The sequence below is a fragment of the Rhodnius prolixus genome, unplaced genomic scaffold, assembly GCF_049639745.1.
Source record: "Rhodnius prolixus isolate KJV_2025 unplaced genomic scaffold, Rpr scaffold_9, whole genome shotgun sequence".
In the NCBI taxonomy this organism is placed as follows: domain Eukaryota; kingdom Metazoa; phylum Arthropoda; class Insecta; order Hemiptera; family Reduviidae; genus Rhodnius; species Rhodnius prolixus.
The window spans coordinates 5,253,170-5,275,491 of record NW_027411604.1 but is presented as its reverse complement, the minus strand read 5'-3'; the positions used below and the strand labels follow the sequence as shown (position 1 = coordinate 5,275,491).

Below are 22,322 nucleotides of genomic sequence, written 5' to 3'. Positions count from 1 at the left end.
TTTGTAATTATTGTAATGAATCTTGTGACTCAAATTAAAAAATTGAGGGTGATTAGGTAGGTTAGGAGGGGGGGTGGGGGGCAAAGCCCCCCATTAAGAAATAAATAAATCAGGGGGTGTGGGGGCAAAGCCCCCACATAAAGGGGGGTTTAAATAAAATTATCAATCTTAAATAAATAAATCGAAGTGATTCTGATTCGCTGTTACCATATAACCCGCCAGATTTAAAATGTAAATATAAAATAAAGAAATAGTTTTATATTTATATTTGAATATGGGGGGTTATATAGTAACAGCGAATCAGAATCACTTCGAATTAGGCCACACCTCCGGGGTAACTATTCTTTACATTTACCATAACTTTTTATACTCTTTAAAACTGTTTATGTGAAAATGGGGGTCAACTGCGAACCCTTTACTTTTGGTCGCGCGTCAGCCGCGTATGCGGGCAGTAATCTAAAATCAAGTCACATATTTTGAAACTAGAGGTGACGGGCAACAAAATTTTTCCTCTACCATGTTTTGCTCAGATCAACCGTTTAAGCATGAAATGTTTTTAAGCCGTCTTAAAATGAACACCCTGTATATATTCTTGTTCTTCTTAAAGAGAACATGCACCATGCAGAAAAATCTAGGTTTTTATAATTTATACCACAATTCTCTGTGGTATAATATATGGATAAATTTATTAGAATTTGAAAAAACAAAAAATTCATGAACGGAAGTCGTATTTTTTAAATTTTTTTCAAAAATCTCTCCTACAATTTCTCTTAACTTCGTAAACATGGCAAAAAAAAGGCATTTATTTGACTTATTTTTCCGAGAAAGTTAGTCCAAAAAGAATATATAACTTTAAAAAGTCTAATTGGAATATAATATTTATCACAAAATAAATAAAATGTATCTCATTACTCACTAACTAATATTGATCAGGTACATAGCTTGTCCGTCCATGAAATAATATTTTTAAAAGCTCGGCTATTATTCAAAAATTAATATTTTTTTTTTATTTTTGCTGTATTGATTATCCTCTCTTACTTCTTTCTTCAAATTCAGTTTACGTTGTAAGAACACGTACAATAACGACTAACAATAAATGTTTAACAGCAACAAATAACAATAACAGCAGAAGCGGTGGGAAAAAAAAAATATGTTAATAACTTATAACATTCAACAAAACAAAGTTTGAAGAGAACTTTTTTTAAATCTTGTATTTCATTGTAGCATATGTTTTTTTTGGAAACATACGTTCAAATTAATTGAATACTTTATCTGGGATTTAATATTTGAAGAATACGATAACTGTATATTATAACTTTAAGAAACAAATGAGAATTATATTGCGGAATCTTGTTCATCTTGTCTTGGTGACTGATTCATTTATCCAATTGCAACAAAAGATTATTGGACAATTTCAGTCATAATTAATTTATTTGTGTTATTGTCAAGCATTCGACCTAGGGACTAGGTCATCTTCAGGGCTTATACTTATTAACAATTATACTTCGTCTTACATTTTCAACATCAAAGGTTGGTGGGTATTCTGTCCTAACTGTTTAAGTCGAAACTTTCCCAACACTTCAACCCGCTCATAAACAATCTATCCCAAACTACTATTCCCTCAAATCCTCGCCGCTGCAGGCTCCAGAAACACATGCATCGCATGGACCTGGCAGATGATATAGCTTTTGCAGGTTCTGTCAGGAGGAAGAGGAAACGGCACATGTTGTGTCAGTGTGAGGGGCTCATGTGGCTAAGGATGTTACTTCTCTGGGGGAGGAAAAAAAACCAAGGCCTGAAGAGCTTTACCCAGGAGTCGCTCTCCAGCATCAAGAGTCTGATTAAAAGGACAGGTCTGGAGGGTGAGCTTCAGAGTGAGAAGAGCCACAATAGATCCAAGGGGGCGCGCGCCTTGAGGCCTCCCTAGTCTAATCTAATCTAATCTAAATCCTCGCCAAAGACTGAAGCGTCGATGGTCTCGCGATCACCTGACAGCAAGATAGAAAAGGGCATCCTTCGAATTCATTTCAAACGGCATCCTGTGATAGTCGACTTAAAATGGTTATTGTTGGATGGCCCTCATTCAAATCTTTCCAGCCATTTTTATTTATATATTGTAATCCGATTTACTTGTTGCCAATAGCCAGTTGTAAATTAAATAGAGTTAAAAAAAAAACTGTTTAAGTACTTTAAATTACTCGTTGCTCATTAGCACAAGCCCTGAGGATTACCTAGTCACTAGGTCGAAAGGTTGGCAATAAAATAAATAAATAAAAATAATAAAATTATGCCTGAAATTGGCTATGTAGGCTTACTTTTATTAAAGTTTTTAAAAGCGTACATTGCACTAAACAGGTACATTAGAGTAAAGCAAACTCTCCTAACCCAGAATGCCACAAAAATAAATAAATAATAAAATCAATCGACTCAATATCGATTCAATAAAGGTTATAAGTGTTAAGGTAATCTACAAAACTCTGATGAAAAATTAAATGCCAGTTTCAGTCGTGATACATTTATTCTGCCAAGCTTTCGACCTAGGGGGACTAGGTCATCTTCAGGGCTAGTTTACAAAGTAATATTTTTACATTACAGGGTTGGTGTGTCTTCTGTCTTGTCTGTTCATGGACTGAGTGTGATCGGTCTGTGTGTGATATATGTTAGGTTAAGACAAGACAGAAGACACACCAACCCTGTAATGTAAAAATATTACTTTGTAAACTAGCCCTGAAGATGACCTAGACTGAAACTGGCATATATTTTTTTCATCCTATTGAAACTATGAATCAGTCACCAGCAGCTACAAAACTAGGTTTACCGATAATTGTGGAACTCATTTTCAGGAAAAATCTCAAAAATAACGGGAGGATCTTAGATTAAACTAGGGCTGCCTCAAGGCCTACGCCACTGCGACCCCTTTGGAATCTATTTTGGCTCCCCCTCACTCTAAAAAAAAAAAAAAACTCGCCCTCCAGACCCGTCCTTTTGATCAGACTCTTAATTCCAGAGGAGGATCTTGTAATTAAGGAACTAAAAGACAGTACTGAAACCTTTAATGGACATTGGGTATCGAGCTGCGGTGGTGGGGGTGGGGCAGCTAGCTTAACCTAATTGGAACCCTATGCAGAGATTCTGGGTTCAAACCCAACTACCGTGGGGGCCCCATTAGATTTCCTCTTCCTTGGGGAGCTTCTTGCAGCCAACCACTGTCCGTTGGCTGCAAGAGTCACAGTCCTGAGCATAAGCCCCATTATACTGGAGAAAGCTCCAAGCACCAAAATGACCTCGGATGTTGACGCGTCTTGCATTAAAAAAACAAAAACGAAAATTTGCTCGACTTCCGGCAATACAATCGATAATACAAACAAAGGGGCGACAGCACAGTATTAGGGCAACCAATTGATCTAAGACAGTTTCAATGATTTATAATCCTATTAAATTAATTTTCTACGTCCCTAACCGGTTTTAGATCTTCATCCATCTTCAGATTAGTAGAATATAATTTCCATTAAAAATATCAAAAATTATTAAAACAATTGTTTCCCTATTTAAAAAAAAAGACACCAGAATAGTTCATTGTGGAATCTATTCCACTTTTAAAAGAAACGCATCAACTATTAATTAATGTTTTAAAATGTGGAAGGTTATTGCACGGTTATCACTTGTTTATAAAAATTTTCAACAGAAATATTCTTTTTTAATGAAACACTTTATAGTTATTGCAAAAAACAGAAAGATATTTGATAAAATAAAGGAAGTGGGAAATGGTTTATCTTTGTATTTAAGAGTCGGCTAATTAAGGAGCAAAGCTTTCATTATCAGTTATTGTGGACGTTCTTATTGGAAAATTTCACCTTGAACATTGAACTAAAATACTTGTACAAAAAATAAAAAAACCCAATAAAGAAATGTTTTATCCCCATAGAGATTCACTTTGTAAAGTAACTTTTATTAGAAAAGAGATTTTAGTAACAACAATTTGTACAGTTTGTTTTTGGTAGTAGAAACTCCCAGGTAATTAATTTTGTACGGTCAGTATCCCCTTGTGGGAGACCTGGAAGAAGTATGTTTATTTCTGGAACTGGTTGGCTGGCATGAGGCCATCCGAGGAACTTTGGATCTTCTATACCAAACAAAAAAATGCTTACACACGTGTGCTTACACCCTTAGAGCTCCTCTCCACCTTCATACACTAACTGAAGAAGAAAAAGCCCACCAAATTCAACATTCTTCAGGATCTTCAAGATTTTACATCTCACAATTTAGAAAGATGTACCATGATTCGAGACAAAATTCCTATTATATCCAAAATTCTGGAAAAAGATATTAGAATTGAATAGAACAAAAAAAAAATAAGCACTCAGTAAACCCACTTGAAAAAGAAGCAAAAAAGAGCACTGAACAAGAACTCCCAGGTGAAAAATGTTGAGACGTCCTAAATGGAAACCACATGACTTCCTTTACTCACAAAAATTTCAGGTACTTCAGAGAGCCACAAGCTTTAAAAGTGCCTTTAAACGAAATTTTATCGAGAAAAACAAAAAAAAAATTCATTATTTAAAGGTTTTAAAGAACTACTTACGAAGAGTACTAAGAACCATTTTCGAGAAAAACTGAAAAGAAAACTAAAAAAAATCGATTCAATAAAAAAAAGGAACTTCCGGCTTGGCTGATTTAGTCCAAAATCAAACTTGCTGCGATTTAATTTATTCTTAGAGTTATACAAAGCACTACTAACACACCACACACACACATACTTGTATTAAGCACTTATCTCATTTATAAAAGACAAAATTCTATATTTTCAGTCCTCAAAAAAAAAACGGAAATTCATTTAAAAAAATTTTTTGACACGATCTTAGTTGAAGGAAAACAAAGAAAAACTGCACAGCTATGTCAAACCGAGAATGATTGTCATTGATACATTTTTTTTCCAATCATAAATCTCAGCCATCTTGAAACTAATTACATTTCCCTCACCAACCCCCTTCGTGTTTTGTGAAAATTCGAAAATTGAAAAAAGAAAAACGCCAAGGGCCTTGAAATATTATATAAGTTGATGGCCTATTTATTTAAAAACTCTCTCTAGATGGCCCCGCAAGAGTTTGGTCCAAACATACGAGGGTCGTTCGAAAAGTCCGTGCAAAGTCAGAGAGATAGCACCACTGGCGCGTATCGAGGTTATGTTTAGTTAGTAGCATCTCTTGGAAGAACACACACCAAGTTACAGCCAGATCGGTCTATTTCTTTGTGTTTGGCATTCGTTTGAATCGAGGAAGTCGAGTGATTTTCAAAAAATGGACGAAAAAGAATTTCGTATGTTGATTAAACACTACTTTATGAAAGGCAAAACGCCTCAGGAGACTAAAGAGAAGCTTGATAAACATTATGGTGACTCTGCACCTTCGACTAGAACAGTTTATAAGTGGTTTCAAAATTTTCGGAGTGGCCATATGGGCACAAGTGACGCTGAACGTTCTGGACGCCCTGTTGAGGTTACTACTCCAGAAATCATTGATAAAATCCATGATATGGTGATGGATAACAGAAGAGTGAAGGTGCGCGAGATTACTAGTGCTGTGGGCATCTCGAATGAACGGGTACATAATATTTTGCATCAACATTTGGACATGACAAAGCTATCCGCAAGATGGGTGCCGCGATTGCTCACGCTTGACCAAAAAGGAAATCGTGTGAAGTGTTGCAAGGACGGTTTGCAGCTGTTCCAGAAGAATCCGCAGGACTTTAAGCGTCGTTTCGTCACTGTGCATGAAACATGGATACATCACTACACTCCTGAGACCAAAGAACAATCTAAACAATGGGTTACCAAGGGGGAATCTGCGCCAAAAAAGGCGAAGACCGTTCCTTCGGCCGGAAAGATTATGGCGACTGTCTTTTGGGATTAGCAAGGAATAATCCTCATCGACTATCTGGAAAAGGGTAAAACTATTACAGGTGCATATTATTCATCGTTATTGGACCGTTTGAAAACCGAGCTGCAAGAATAACGCCCACGATTGGCCCACAAAAAAGTCCTTTTCCATCACGACAACGCACCAGCTCACACCTCAGCAGTTGTGGTCGCAAAATTAATGGAAATAGGGTTCCAACTCGTTTCACATCCCCCCTATTCTCCAGACTTGGCTCCCTCGGACTATATTTGTTCCCCAATATGAAGAAATGACTGGCGGGAAAAAGATTTTATTCAAACGAGGAGGTGATTGCAGAAACGAATGGCTATTTTTCAGACTTGGACAAATCCTATTATTCGGAAGGGATCAACAAACTAGAGCAGCGTTGGACGAAGTGTATAAGCCAAAAAGGAGACTATGTTGAAAAATAAAAAAGGTTTACCCCAAAAAATTAAGTAGTTTTTATTTTTGCACGGACTTTTCAAACGACCCTCGTAGTTTAAGAAATAAGAGAAACTAAAGAATAAAAAAGATTCCTCAACACGGGGTAATCTCAATTAGAGTTAGTTGTCAGTTTGAAATATGTCATTTCCTGTTTTACTATAAAAATTGTCGCTTAAAAATGTAAGCGAATAAATTCAACCTTTCAAAAAATTTTTTTAAAATTGAGAATAATTTAAGAAAAATTAAAATTACGTAAAACTATGGTTAAAAAGAGGTCGTGTGAGTTGAAAGCAGAATTTTTTTAAGTCTATATATCCGTCGTCAGATTGTGCTGACGCTTTTATCTGTAAATTTTGAATTTAACCATATCTACTGGTTTGTGAACACACTAAATATTTGGTAACCATCTAACATATGGGACGTGGAAAAAAAAAAGAAAAAAAGATCCCCAAAGCTTCAAAGAGAATTGACGTAAGAGATTTTGTTTTTTGAGGGGGGTGGAGAGGGGGGAAAATCTGTGAAGAAGTGGTGTGTGGACAACCTTGACCCGATGACAAAGAAGGCGTTACGCCCCCTCTTACGACAGTACCAGTCCAGTGACTGGCGGTCACCGCATGCGAACACAATACAAGTGGACACTTGGCTAGCTGTTTCTATCATCACATAGACATTTTCTCTTTGATTTAGAACAAAACAAAAGGCAAAGAACAAACCCAAAAATGAAGGTGAAAAGTAAGTGAAATAAAAATTGTGATCATTTTACAAAAAAAGAAATCATCACTTACCCAGGATCATTAGGAACTTCGGCTGGACCTCCTGCTACAACTTCCTGACCCGTTGATTCCATCATCATTGGACACACTATTTTTATTATAATTTTTTTTTTTTTCGATTTAAACCAAAAAAATTAAAAGGAACTATTCAACAACACTTTGTTTGATGTTTTGATGATTCCAACAACAATCAAAAAAAACTTTTGATGAAACCAAAACAAAGAACTTCAAAAAAAAAAAAAAAACTGAAAATGATCTTTTCGAAGTACTTCAAAAGTTAAGCAATTTTTCTCCTTCTCTTCAACAGAAATAAATCCTTAAAATTAGAAAAACGGAAAAAACTTCTTTTGAAAACAACTTTATTATTCTTCTCCTTTCCTGTTGATGTAGTTGTTATTTTTTCTTCGTTTATCCGAAGCACTGATTTACTGGAATATGTATTTTTCTCCAAACAATCCAAAACCAACACGGGCAGGAATTTAAAAGGTTTCAAAAAAAAAACGAGTGAGAGTAATAAAAGATGCTTGAAATTAAAATAAATAACAATTTTATTCTTTTTGATTAATTTATTTGTATTTTGTTTTAAATTATTTTTTGGTGTAGCCTTAAAAAGAAATTTAAAATTTAAAAAGATTTGATTTGACAACAAAACCAAAAATGTGAGAATGTATATTACTTTTTTCCAACGTACAATGAAATAACCACACAATAAAATAATAATCAACGAATAAGAGTCGAAGAGAAATCTATCTTTTTTTTTTTTTTTAATCTTTTGGTGTTTTTTTTCAAAAAAAGGGAAGAACAAAACTACACACTAAAAGAAGGACAACTTGCTAAAAAGGTAAAAAGTAGAGGCCTTGGTTGTAGTTACTGGCTAGACGGCCGACGCGAGACTGCGGTACCAACTGTAGTGGGGGGTAGATTCTCTTGATCGAACGCCACCACACAAAACTTTCTGTAAACCAGCTGGTTTGGTTTGAAAGATGGAGACTAGTGGAATACTAGCATGCCAACACTATCTACTGGCTGTACTTGTGTACTAATATATATATATATGGACAAGGAAAAATCATTGATCCTCCCACTTTACTGTGTATGACGTTGGTTTACGTAATAATTCTAATGTACTCACAACTCACACGACTTTCTCTTACTAATATTCTAACTCAAGGTCATGCAGAATCTTCTCCGAACGTATGACTCATATTTTATTAATCCTTATTCAACAGCCTACAGTTTGTTTAACCGTGCATTAACACCAAAATATAACCTAACAAGGAAGCCTTTTCCCAACAATGCCATGAAAAGCCTTTTTGTTCGTGGAAAATTACTATAATAAAAAAAAAATGTTCTTAAAACTATGTACATACAAACTTAAAAGAAAAGCCTAGATACCATTTTCCTAAAAAAGTGGAACATTACATAGAAAAAAAAGAGTTATTTCCGATTAGGAGAATTTTTCTTTTCCCTTAACAACACACAAGAGTGGGACTGTACATTACAGAACAATGGAGAGGATCCCATCTACCTATCCATTTTCCAAAGGATACCCCTAATCCAATTTCTCGGAAACAAAGTTAAAAATATATTTTTTAAAAAAAGAAGTAGAAGATACATATCTGTCAACTCATATTCAATAATTGCACCCAAATTTAACGAAAATCTTATGAACAGTTTTTCAAGAAAACTCAAAAATATTGAAATTAGTACTACCGGTGTATCGGGCCAATTTTCTTTAAAATTTTGGAATTTTAATTTGATTTTTATTATTGAACAGGTGGTAAGACAGTACAGTGTACAATAATAGCACATTATGGGGAGAGCTTAACAATTACTCCATCTGACAGAAGTGCCTCGACCCCCCCCAAATAGATTAATCCTGGAAAATTATTTTAATTAAAAATTAAGGATTCACAAATATACAGTTACTACACTAAGTTTAAATAATATCGTAGGCACTGTTTCCGAGAATATATCTATATATATAAAGTTTTTGTAAAGTTTTACTTTTGGTCAATCGATTTTTTGACCAAAACTTTATTGTTGCATAATCCAGCGTCCCCCCCCAAATATCAAGTTTGAACTTACTGCAATGTTTCGGATTTTAGTTACACACACAGAGTGAAAAAAAGTATTTCCGGACCTGGTGGTATTTCTGATTTAATCAGAAAATAAAAAATCAGCACGATTACAATATCTTGTCCTACTAGTAGTGTAACAATATGTTGTGAACCTTCTCAAAGAATTTCCTATTTCCTCAAATTATGTAGGTTTTGTTTTGTTTTTTTAAATTTATTTTGTAATTTACAATCTGTATACAGTATACAATAAGTAAATATGGAGAGAGCGATGAACTGGTGCAGGAGGAGAGAAACTACCCAGCGGTAGCACTCTCTATAGGAGAGAGGAGGATGTGTGGAGGAGAATACGAGGAGGAGAGAGGAGAGATAGGAGAATAATGATATTTAGGTGTTCAGCCTACAAGGAAGTCGCGGGGACACTGGCGATTCAGTCGGCGAGGAGTATTAGGGATGTCAGAGGAAGCGAGAGACAAGAGGATTAGAGCTAGTCGAGGGAGTAGTAAGGAATTTTTGATATTTAGATAGAATTTTCTTAAAACTTAAGATTTGCACTAAAAATTAGTTGACTTCAAAGCTAAACATTAATTGGACAATTCAGATTCAGAAAATTAAATTCTGCCACCTACAACATTATAGTTAAGTTCCCCACTTAAAATATTTTCTAATTTCTGTGAGTGAAAGACAATGCATCTTTTTAATAAAGTTCTCCAGAGTTGATTACCTCATTAGTAAACAATATATATCACAAATGGTTTTAAAAAAAGAGAGAAGAATTTAAATTTTAAATATTGCACAAATTTGGTGCCAATATTTTGCTAAAAGTTTGTAAAATAAGACCCTAGATAGAGCTGAATGTATAATAAGGGCTGAGTTCTGCTATTGGTCTACAGCCCCACCATAATTTCCTAGTTTATGATGTCTTTTTGTGACGCAATATGTTCGCTTAACTTGGTGAAGTGTGGTAGGTTGTTCTTCATTAATGGCAAATTTGTGTACATAAGTAGTGAATAGAATTAAGTCATTTTAAAATGTTCTTTAGGTTTAAAGTGTCTATATTCGATTTAGAAACAATTATTTTATAAATGGAAATCATTATAGAAATATTGGCAAGGAAACTATAGAGGAACACAACGGTTAACCTATCTAATTCTAACGCGACCAAAATGGCCAAAGAATATGCAAATGGATCCTTTATAGAGTAATAAACCTACTGTTTCTATTGTGATGTTTTTTACAAATTAAATTTATGGTTAGTAAATGAATTTAAATATGCATGCATTTCTTACCGTGATCATCATACTGCATTTCTTGTTTTCAAACACTTGACACACTTTACAACACACAATATTATCACTCGCGCACCTGTAATTAAATAAAAAAAAAAAACTATTAATAGCAATCATTTCTAATAGCTACAAAAAAGATTTATTCGAAATATAGGGAACGTAAAATGTATTGTTAAGCTCCAAGAGAAGAAAAAAATAATAGACTTCTAGGTATGGATTGGAAAGATGGTAAAAATTCTAGTTTTCCACCATCATTTCTGAGTACCTAGTTACTACTTCTAGTGAGCTTTAAATACATAAAGTTGAATCCTACTTCTTAAAGATATAGGTGGATTTTTAATTAAATATTGATAGTGAATCTATCATCAAATATATTAATTCAAGAAAAAGTGTTACCTATATTTTCTACTTTTTAAAATGATCTCTTTAACTTTACCTTATGATTTTAAAGATCAGTACATCCAGTTTGCTTATTTCACTTGACACTACACTCAAATCACTTCATAAATACATCCTGAAATCAATGAAAAAAATTGTTTTCTTATATTATCTTTAAAGGAAGAAAAATCATAGAAATTTTGTTTATAAAGCTACAGAAGTTAAACTGTTATTCAGAAAATCAATTTATATTTACCTTATATGATCAAAGATCACAGCATCCTGACAAAATGTAACAATACACTACCCTGAACACTATAATTAAAATCAACAACACCCAAAACACTGCACCTGAAATGAAAAAATAAGGAAATTACTTCTTATTTCTGCTATGAGTTTTTTTATCTATTCAGAGAACATGATCATAAATGGACATTAGCTTGGGTAGTAAACTTGCAACAATTTCACATTTCTATATAAATTTTTACAACATTAATCTCAATTTTTTGGTATGTTCTAGGAAGCAAAAAGAAAAAAACCTTGTTATTTCAACCCACAATAGAAGAATTAAACATTGTCGTCCATGTATAAGTTAAAGTATGACTGAATTGTAAAGACATTTCTTAAATACTTCTGGAATATCACCAAAAAGAGGTCTTTAGATCCATATTCTTCCATAAGAAGAATAAAAACTGCAAGAAAAAGGAAAGATATAGAATCTGATTGTATTAAAGGATTTACTATAACCAGGTAAGCTTTTACCATAGTTCTTTAAAAATGATGGTCGGTAAAAGCAGTGTTAAAAGTGAAAAAGTCGCCGTTTTAAAATGTATTTAATGATTAATACATTAAGATAAATACGAATTAAAGTAAATACTTATTTTAGTAAGTAACCCATTGAAATATTTGATTAATTTTAGAGCTTATAACATAATACTTACGAATCACTTCCATCTTAACTGAACCCATGAACTTTTTACTTAGTTTTTCAGAATGGAAACTTTAGTGGCACATAATACTAATTGAATTGTATTCTTTAAAATTATTGTAAATGAATTTTGTAAGTAAAATACATTAACAATATCAATTAATATTGATAATTTGATTTAATAAATCAATTGTAAAAAAAAACGCCATTTTGGATTAACAAAAAAACTAACTGGACGATTTTTTAAAAACTTTTTTCAACTAAATATTCTTTGAAATATATATTAAATTTTACATAATCATAAAGCTAATTGTCCATTTTAATCAATTATATTGAAAATAAGTTGGATAATTCAATTTTATTTTAATAATTTAATAGTAAAATATACTTACAAATCATATTCATCTCATTGCATGGCCACGGACTATGAACTGTACGGAACTGCCATCTCAAGGAAGTAGAATATAGAATAATTTTAATTAAAAATTTAACTATTTGATATAGAATTTGAACAAAATTATTTTGTTTTAATTAATTTATTGTAATTTATTATTAATTTTTAAAAAAATTTATTTTATAGATACATTTTACTTTTCAGAAAACAAAAATCTAAAAATTACTAGTTCTTATTTATTTATTTGGAACATAATTAAAATAATTATTTGAAATTATTTTTTATTAATTGAAAATATTATATTTTGGAGCTTAATAATTTTTTTCAACCATTTTTTTTTTCTTTTGTGGAACCCAAAATGGATGACCGTTACGTATTTACTTCCAATAAAATTAATTTCTGTTAATGGTGGTTTTAATAAATGGTGTTAATGGCGCTGATGAACTTTCATTGCTATAATATCCAAAATTTCATATTAAAATTGTTTTTTTTTTTCTTTTAAAATTGTAATAAATGTTCTAAAATTGAATTTAATAAAGAATTTTATGTGTTGTAAGTTTTGTATTTTGTTTGTATAACTATTTGGAGAAACTTATTACTAGCTCATAAAAAACTGTTTTTTATCGGACCTTAATGTATTCGGCTTCTTTAACAAAAGAGGGTGTGACTTGCATGGAAGTAAAATTGCAGAACTGTAAAAAATAAATCAAGGTGAGTAGTCCAGTTTTGCTACTATATTTCTGTTACAATATTTTTAAAAAGTGAAATAATTGACAATAGAATTAATAAGCAGTAAGATTTATTACACTTATTGAACATTACCACATATTCTTACATTTTAGATCATATATGTGGCACTTGGAGTGCGATAATAGAGATCATTTATGGATATTGACTGCACTCATCCGGATCTGTAGTTAATTGTTAATATAGTTTTATTTATTTATTTTGATTTATAGGACTCACGTCCTGTCTCAAAAACAGTTGGGTACAGCATAAATTAATATAAATATATACAAACATAAGCACAATAAAAAAATGAAAGAAACACTTTGAATATGTCATTGAAATAGGTCTAAGGAATAGCTCCTTTGGGGTATTTCATGGTATTTTTTAAGACCTTGGAAATAAGTAAAAAGATAAATAAAACCAAAGTAATTAAAAAAGAAATAAAGCAAAAAACATAAATCAATTTTCAACTTATTAACTCCTCTCTTAAAGAGAAACATTCACACAGATAACAAAATACAGTTTTCATTGCAGCTCTACTGCACTGAGTTAACACAAAAGGTAAACTGAAAGAAGCTCTGTCCTGATACTTTTCACGGATACTAAAATATGCTGGACAAACCATGAATATGTAGTACAAATCCTCTTTTAGAACATTACCACAAAAAAGGCAATTACTGTTTGAATCTATCCTGTAAGCGCTATTTTTTAATTTTAATGAAAATGTGTATTTATTAATTGTCCTAAGTTGAGCAAATAAACGTGTGTATGAAATGGGTAATTGAGTAAGGAGATATTGTTGCGGGATCGAGCTATGGTTGAATACTTGAGGGTAAAAAATACTACAAGTGGAGCTATGTAGTCTATCCAAATCCTGATTCACAAGAAAGTTTCTATATTTTTCCAAAGTTGGAGAAATCATTCGTGAGAAAACTTCAGGGTCAGATATTCCCAGCAGGCTAGACTCATCAAACTGATCTAATAAATCCTTCAATCGTACAACCCAATTGTACTTAGCAGACTTTCGGGAACAAATATTTTCACTTCCCTGCGTGCAGGACAACATTTTATCTAGGCATGCTCTAGGGTAACTATCGCTACTAGTATTAAGCAATTTGAGGCACCATAGTAAACTATACTTTAACACGTACCAACTAATGTGAACTGAACCGGTCTAGAGACGAACAATATAATTCGAGGTATTTGTGTGCAGACGCAGAAGGCTTTTATAATAGTTCAAGTGACATTTTTCTAAAGCTTCTATGTGAGCAAGACCCCAAATCTGGGCTCCGTATAGAATAGATGGTATAACGACTGCTTGATATAATTTCTCTCTCGAGTTCCAGTCCATGAGCCTCGCTTTGGAGCAAGTACTTAAAACTGCACCCGCAGTTGCATTACCTCTTGATAAAGCTTGCTCAAGCGCTTTATGGAAACTCCCAGAGGAAGAAAATCTTACCCCCAAATAATTATAATTATATTCTGGTTTAACTTCTAGAGGACAGTTAATTATTAATATTTTGCATTGGGTAATTTTTTAACCAATTTACGTACACATCAGTAAGTGTATTCCATGAGTAATTTAACTTTCAATGAATTTACGAGACTTTTATTGGGTTAAGTTCGTGTTGCTTTTTATGCTAAAAGAGCTTTCATTATGTTTAAAGCAAATGAGCACACTCAACGTTTTCAAATTATCTTGAATCCCTAAATAAATTCCAAGATATATCAAGAGGCTTGATTTTTTTTATTTTTATTTTGGAATAATCTACAAATCTAATTAGCTTGAACCAAATGAAAAATAGAAGAGATTGATTTTGGAAAAAAATATTTAGCCATTTTTACAACCATTTATCTCTGTCGAAAGCTAATTGTTAATTTTAGAAAGAAATACTTTTAATGAAAGTTTTTGCAACTGTCTAGAATTTTTATTTGTGCTAAAAAGTAAGGAAAATAAAGTATCGTGTTCCAGATTATAGCACAATCCTGATGGGTTCTGATCTACACAATGAGACCCAATCACATGCCCCTCTAATGCATTTCTAAAGTTGCTATTAAGTGCTTCTTTTTCAACAATAGGCCTTTTTAGTTCTATCTTAACCGATTGAGAAGGAAATAAGATCTCATATATTTCGCCGATCTGGCACAGCTTCTATAGGTAAGTTGGTTGCTGTCTTCAGTTTCAGTTTGTGACGTTAGATGAATTAACCTGAGATTTGAGATTTAGTAATTCTTTCACCATTCTATAAGTGTCTAGGAAGGTATCCTAGCTTTTGAAAGATATCCTTCATCTCCAGTAGACATATATTTTGAGTACGAATACCATAACTATGTGGTACCATAACTTTTCTTCTTCTTATCGGATTAATATTCTTTTCTATCATATCCTTTTGCTCTGCTAAGTCTTCTTCATGCCATGGACTTCGATCCTTTATCCAGCCATTTCTTGGCTGAAATTCTCTTCCCTTTTTCTCCAGGAGTACATACTCTTTTTGGCGATCTCTAAATCTTTTATTTTACAAACGTAGAGTTTATCTAAATGATATCTACCTAGTCACACAATTGTCCTTATTTCTGACTTACGGAAGAAACAAACAATGCAGAAAACCATCTCTAAGAAATGGTGTCTGTTTTATTTCCTTTATTTTGTAAACTCCCACAATTTACTGGAAAAATGAACAAAACTTTTCAATGTAGTGGTAATTTTTTTTTTTTTTTTTTGGATGCCCAGTTCTAGAGAACTGAATTCAGATTTCCTAACGACCATCTAGCCTTTATTTAATTTTATTTTTGGCCTCTCTCTTTTCAAAGATTTAAAAATGCTTAAGCTATAAGCAGCTCAAAAATTCAGCTAGAGAACCTATCGAAGCTTAAACCATTAGTCTAAATGACCAAGATGGACATACGAGTCCATCCATACATCGTAATTTATTACTCTACTTTTCATAGCCAAACATCAGATTGTTATCCCAATTCTTCTTAACTAAGAAAAAGAAGAAGAAGGAGGAAATAAGACAAAGAGAACAAAATACATATTTTTCAATAAGATTTATGTATTTCTCCATTAAAATACATAAGCAATTAACAATAGGACATTTTATGTCATCACAGACAGATCTAGTTATCTTTTTTTTTATTTTTTTTTTTCCACAAGATTCATTAATTTAGCAATAAAATGGGATAGAGTAATCCCCTAATTTTTTTCTTTTAAATCTAAAACCTATTTACAACATTCAGTATTTAATAATTAATTGTTAATAAGAAAAATCACAATATATGGATTATTTAACGTGAAAAATAATTACAAAAACGATCTTCAAACAAGGAGTTTCGTGGAATTTTTAAAATTATTATTATTTATTTCTTATTATTAGAATAGGTAGTAGAAATTGACAAAAATCCTTGAAAGTTTATTTATTTTAAACACTTAAGTATTGCTTTATTAGTAATTGATTAATTTTATTTAATTTAAAAAAAAAAAAATTAAGTCAAATTACATAACAAATCCATCAATTTAAGAACGCATTTAATTTTCACAATATAAATTATTTACTTATATCAAGAAAAATATTACAACATTATTAGAAACATCAAGAAAAAGTTTTCTTAAAAAAATTGACACCTTAATCAATATATATGAGCAAGAAAATTATTTATTTTAATGTATTGTACCGTAATTGTTGAGAAGCTTAATTTCAATATGTCTCGCCCACTTTAAAAAATATTTTAAGAAGGTGTTATTTGATCTTCTAGAGCAGTGGTTCCCTAAGTGGTCCCTACGGACTCCCAGGGGTCCCCGGTATCATTCAGGGGGTCCGTGGAAAATTAAAATTGATTTGGGGGTCCCTGAACAACATCAAGGGGTCCGTGCAAGGTTCAATATAAAATAATAAAACTGTGATCCATTTTTATTACTATGGAAATTAGAGACTAACAAGGTGACCAATTTTTAATCAAAACTAAAAGGGTAATATCTGTGTTTGTTGCGAAACTTTTTCTGTAAAAACAAAACTTGGGAAGAGGAGAACGTTCTCAGTTTCCAGATCTTTCGAAATTGTAAAACAGAGATGTAGATTTGGTAGCTTTCTGTCAACACTTAACAGCTCTTCGTGCAGACCTGAACCAAAGATTACTCGTGGGGATTTGCGGTAGCTACTCACAAACATTGAGCCGGATATAAATACACTCATAACATCTCATCACGTTCATCCAAATTATTAATTTTTTTAAATTTTATTTTAAACTAAAGTTATAATTTCAATAAATACTTCTTCAACAATTTTTTTTTTTTAATTTGTGATTTTTATACTGTGCATTTTATGTAGCTTTTTCACTTGGGGGTCCATGGGCAAGTTTTGACTATAAAATGGGGTCCGTGGGCAAGTTTTGACTATAAAATGGGGTCCATGGGCAAGTTTTGACTATAAAAAGGGGTCCATGGGTCAAAAAAGTTTGGGAACCACTGTTCTAGAGTAATAACTAGTTCTGCCTTTTGGAGATGTTTTTCTGAGACTATGTCCTGTAAAAATGCATATATGCAGGAGTTGGTGTCAGCGTGGACACTTGGTATATTGCAGCATACATCCGAGGCCAGTTACCTGCGGTATCACATGAAGGTGTGCCATTTAACTAGCAGAGGCTATTAGTATATTCTTGAAAAAGCATGCTAAGCCTTTTGTAACTAGCTCTTTAGGGCCGTAGGTATTTCCTCTGGAACAGCCGCCAGTTCACGGCTCCTGGACCAAGGTAAGAATTGCCCAGATTTCATGACCATGAACCCCTAAACTAGAGTCAAATAGTGGAACATTGTATCAGACATACTAGAAGGATGAAGCAAAATAACTCTTGTTACAGTTCATGAACTTGACGCCGTCCATAATGGTTAACAAAAATGATCAACTATGTTCTTTAATGGCAATCTTGACTGAACTTGTGATGTTGCGTGGAAATACACTAGTTTTAATCCAGTGTCTAAAGGGGAGTGTATTTTTGTACCGAACACAATAAGAAAAAGCAACAATGGTCTCTATATTATTTAAATCTCACAAATGTTCCTGTACTTCTGGAATATTAGCAGACGCCAACCATCTAATGCTGGGAATGTGCTAACAATACTAAAGGAAGAGAACGATTGTGGAGGGCTGTGATAGCGAGTGGATGTCCATTACCTGCCAATTTAAATACTATTCTGGCAGCTGATGATGGCAGCATTTACACAGAGCTCTTTGAGTTCATAACAAACAACAAGATAACTCTGTAAATATTCAATATACTAAAGAAGCTTCGATAAGAAGAATGTAAATGGCTGACTTGCTAGCTCAAGAGGCCAATAACAAAGGAAAAAAAAATTGGTCTCAAAAAAATCGAAGAAAAATCAATTTTTAATGAAAAGTGGACATAAGACGCTTGATATTAAGCTACTCGTTTTTATTTTTTTTGACTTTAAACTTGGCACTACTTGTTCTTCCTTTTGTTCGTCCATCGTATCTCCTCTTTTCTTATATTTATTTCTTAAACATTTTCTCATAGCTAAATACACTTCTTCTTTTTTTTTTTTACAAAAGAGAACATCTAGAAATGTTTGTCTAATACCATATATCATAATACATAATTTATTCAAATAAGTAAGAAATACACAACCTAGTTTGAACTCTAAATTTATTAAATTGACATTATATTTAAAATACATATTTGCAAATATGATTTCGATTTGTCCACTTTTCTTTTCGAACAAAAGACAAAAAAATAAGTTTGAATAATAAAATGTAATGATTGTTCATTTATTTATTTTAAATTTGAAAGAGTTCTAAGACCATTTCTAGATTAAAAGGGGGCCGGCTTTATAAAGAGAACATCTTATAAATAAAATGATTTAAAATTTCCTTAAAATTAAATAATATTGTCGATTAAATAAAACTATTAGCTAAATCAATGTTTTTGAGCGAAGAAATTACTTTTCTAATTATTTGTCTTAAACCTATATTTAAAAATTTATCTTTTAATCACCAACAGTTTATGTAATAAAACGATCGGAGACATTGTGAAGTACGTAAAGAAAGGCTAGGCCAATTTATTTTATTTATATTTATCCTATTAAAGGTACAGGCTTTAATCAGCTTTCTGATTGTGCTCTAACTTTGGCAATATTACAAAAGTGAAAGGGAACAATGAAACTAGTCCACAAGCAGACAGGACAGAAAAAAAACTCAGCAACTTCACAATGTAAAAAGATATTGCCCATCAAGCCCTGAAAAATGACCCTAGTCTCTACGTCGAAAGCTCAGCAAAAACAAAATAAAATTACGACAGGGTTAGGCCCTTATTCTTCCTTCCCTCTGTAACTAACGAAAACTACAATAATTCAAGTAAGATTCGTTGAGGTCGAAGTAAAAAAAAAACAAAACAACAGGAAATTTAAAAATAAGCTTTCAATAGTTTTTGGCCTAATAAGGGCTTTGGATTACTGCCGTCTATACCTCTCCGGCATCTGCAAGAGCCACCATGTTCCTGGTCCAGCTTCTTCAAGGGGGTCCTCCCGAGTTGGCTTTTGCTGCGCTTTTGAGTCACCTTAATCTTTGACCCCAAACTCTACAGCCCTCTTTACTTATTATAGATGCAATTGACCTTTCAATAATTTTGCTTTCTTTCTTTCTGCTTATTTTTTTATAAAACCGGTCCCAAATTAAAAGTAAAATAAAATCAACAAATACTAGAACAACAACAAAAATGTTCAAAGCTGAAAATTTGAAATTATGACTTTTCCTCAATTATGAAGATTCATTTTGTTTTTTTTAAATGCATTTGAAAGACACTATAATGCTACACACAATTTTTTGCTTTAGCCTTTTAGCATTATTCACAATTCTCTTCTGTTTATTATTATTTTATTAATTTTATTTATTTTTTTAACTAAATTTTAGAAGCAAGTGATTCACACTTATAACAAGATTTCTTTTTTGAGATCAGAATACTTGAAGAAAAAAAATATAGAACATAACAAAAAAACAAAATATTAAAAAGATCACCACAAAACACGTAACGTCTAATAATATTTTAAAATAAATTTTTAATAAATACCTAAACAGAAGCATTTAAACATTTTTTTTTGCCTAAATCTACAATACAAGCAATTTTTTTTTCTCGTTATTTTTAATTTTTTTTCTTTCTAAAGTTAAATACTTTGGTTTTTTAGAAAAAATTAAATCTAATCGATGTATAATGTAGGGGGGGACACATACTTATTTTTCAAGGGGAAGAGAATGTTTAAATCTTAATTTTTTTTTTCAAATAAGATTTTTAACATTATTCACAACTACACTACAAAGTTGTTTTACTTTTTTTAAGAAATATATTTTTGGTATATTGCATTAGTTGCCGGATCACAAAATAAATCCTGAGCAAGACGACAAGTTTTGAAAAAGAAAGAAAGAAAAAAAAAAACTACTAGGGTCTTAAGAGGGAATTTCAAAGATTGAAAAACAAGATTTCAATCCTTATAAATATATTTAAAATTTTCTTTTACAAAATGAGCTATTTTTTTTTTTTTTTTTAATAGATTTTTTGTTTAATTTAAGATCAGGGGCGGAAAAGAAGAGTTACTAAGAGTAACTATGTCACAATATTCTGAGATTTGTTTGTTTTGTAGTTCTTCTTCATGTTTATTTTAATTTTTTTATTATCGTTTTTTCTTTTTTTATTTTTAAATACACAGGTAACATTAAAAATTATAGAAACTTCTGAAGGCACCAGCCAGAATGATATATATAAGGGCGGATATAGGTACTATATCTACAATTTAGTAGATTAATGACGTACAATTTTGGTTTTCTCTTTTCGTTCTGGGAAAGAGAGAGAAAACAAAATTGTACGTCATAAAATTTAGAGCCGTTCATTTTAAATCTGAGGCGAATACCCAAGATGTATTTGGGTACATTGACAGCATGGGCTATTCATCTTCTTCGGTACTTGTCAAACTTAAGAATGGTGATTCTAACTCAATAAGTCCTGTAACAATAGTTTATTTAAATAGCATATTATTACACAAGATCAAGATTTATGGGCGGGGATCCTGAGTTGGCTGTAAATGTTTGAATGTAGAGAATTTTTTTTAAGGAGTAACTTAAACTGTTCTGGGTTCTCCAAAAATTCCAAGATAAAAGGCTATGAGAGGGGCGAAATGGGTGATGTGATATGATAAAGATAGTACCCATTTATGTTTTGTTTTAAGCCAGCTGTTTCCAAACACGAGTAGATTTTGCGTAAGCAAAATTACAAATTGGAAGCAATAATAATTGGGGAAGCAGGGGCGGCTTAACCTATAGTGCAGGGTGTGCAATGCACACGGGCGCCGCCGTCTCCCTGAGACAGCTAAGAGCATCGTCTTGGACCATCATGGTACAACAATGATATGACAGAAGCGGCCAGCCAGCGCGGTGGCGGCAGTTATCAAACGCGAGCGCCCTATGGGCGGCTTCTTTTTCGAACATTTTGTTTTAACTCGAAATATAAACCTTATTTCACGTATTTAAAGTTTAGAAGCGGCCAGACAGCGCGGCGCCGGTAGTGCGGCGGTGTCAAACGCGAGCGGCTCCTTTTTCGACCATTTTGTTCAACTTAAAATCAACCTTATTTCACGTAATTAAAGTTTATACTCGCGTAAGGCGGCATTGCTATCAAAAGCACATGCCGACGCCCGCCGGCACGCGTTTGATCAACAAGCCGACAATCATTGCGAATTCGGCTTTATTACAATGCAATAATGTTAAAAATTTCAATAGCAATTGACACACGTGGCATAAAAATAATGAGATGTGCTACAGGCATAAAAACAATGAGTGTTATTCTGCCGTCATAAGAAGAAAGGCCGTAACTAATACCATACTGTAAGCTATACCTACTTATAAAATAGCTTGTTGGAATACGAAAAAACTTTCTCGTTACGACGGCAAAGTTAATAGTTATAGCCGCGGGGGGGGGGGGTCAGGCCTAGGGGGCGCCAGGGTTTCATTGCACACGGGCGCTACACGAGCTAGAGCCGCCCCTGTGGGGAAGCACTGGATAAATATTCAAGAATGTTCCCAGGCTAACAAAATCTTAAAAACTTCGATTTGTGAATTGACTGCAATTAAAGAAAAAAAAAAAGCCTTCTACCCAACCACTTACACAAAATAGGAAAGAAAGTAAGTCTCGGATCATCACCCTTGTGGACAGTTGTTGGAATATGTACTTAAATTTAAGTGTGGCTCTGACTTGGCAAAAAAGTCTGTTTCTAATGCATTACTTGGAAGATTTGGAAATAAAAGTTATCACTGAAATTGTAGGCAGCCGTCTCATTAGAAAATGCTTTTTTTTAAGGATTGGGTTAAAGGGGGAAAAAACACACTTTAAGCTCAGA

The 22,322-nt window shown here is 32.7% G+C and overlaps 2 protein-coding genes and 1 long non-coding RNA gene across 14 annotated transcripts in view; 1 reads left to right on the top strand and 2 right to left on the bottom strand.

Annotated features, from left to right (window-relative positions):
• Rbp6 (RNA-binding protein 6) overlaps nt 1-8,043 on the bottom strand; it is a 1,109,038-nt gene extending 1,100,995 nt beyond the window's left edge. For 3 of the 11 annotated variants that reach the window (XM_074128247.1, XM_074128250.1, XM_074128254.1), the window contains exon 1: nt 917-1,234. In XM_074128247.1, the coding sequence (XP_073984348.1) occupies nt 917-954 (38 nt within the window). In that variant the 5' untranslated portion in view covers nt 955-1,234. Of the gene's footprint in view, nt 1-916; nt 1,237-7,144 lie in introns of those variants that run through there. The other 8 variants (XM_074128252.1, XM_074128248.1, XM_074128257.1 and 5 more) reach the window with 4 other exon arrangements.
• Nucleotides 8,044-10,138: 2,095 nt separating this feature from the next.
• Nucleotides 10,139-12,755, top strand: LOC141454138 (uncharacterized). 2 transcript variants are annotated; one of them, XR_012458469.1, is made up of 3 exons: nt 10,139-10,462; nt 11,398-11,627; nt 12,404-12,755. It is a non-coding gene; the product is annotated as an uncharacterized lncRNA (long non-coding RNA). The 2 variants fall into 2 exon arrangements; XR_012458468.1 differs by lacking the exon at nt 12,404-12,755 and adding an exon at nt 11,862-12,397.
• A 3,206-nt stretch (nt 12,756-15,961) lies between these two features.
• The window catches only part of LOC141454124 (deoxynucleotidyltransferase terminal-interacting protein 1), a 58,279-nt gene continuing 51,918 nt past the window's right edge, over nt 15,962-22,322 (bottom strand). Inside the window, exon 9 of the mRNA XM_074127997.1 lies at nt 15,962-20,932. Within this exon, the coding sequence (XP_073984098.1) occupies nt 20,874-20,932 (59 nt within the window). The 3' untranslated portion in view covers nt 15,962-20,873. The remainder of the gene's footprint in view (nt 20,933-22,322) is intronic.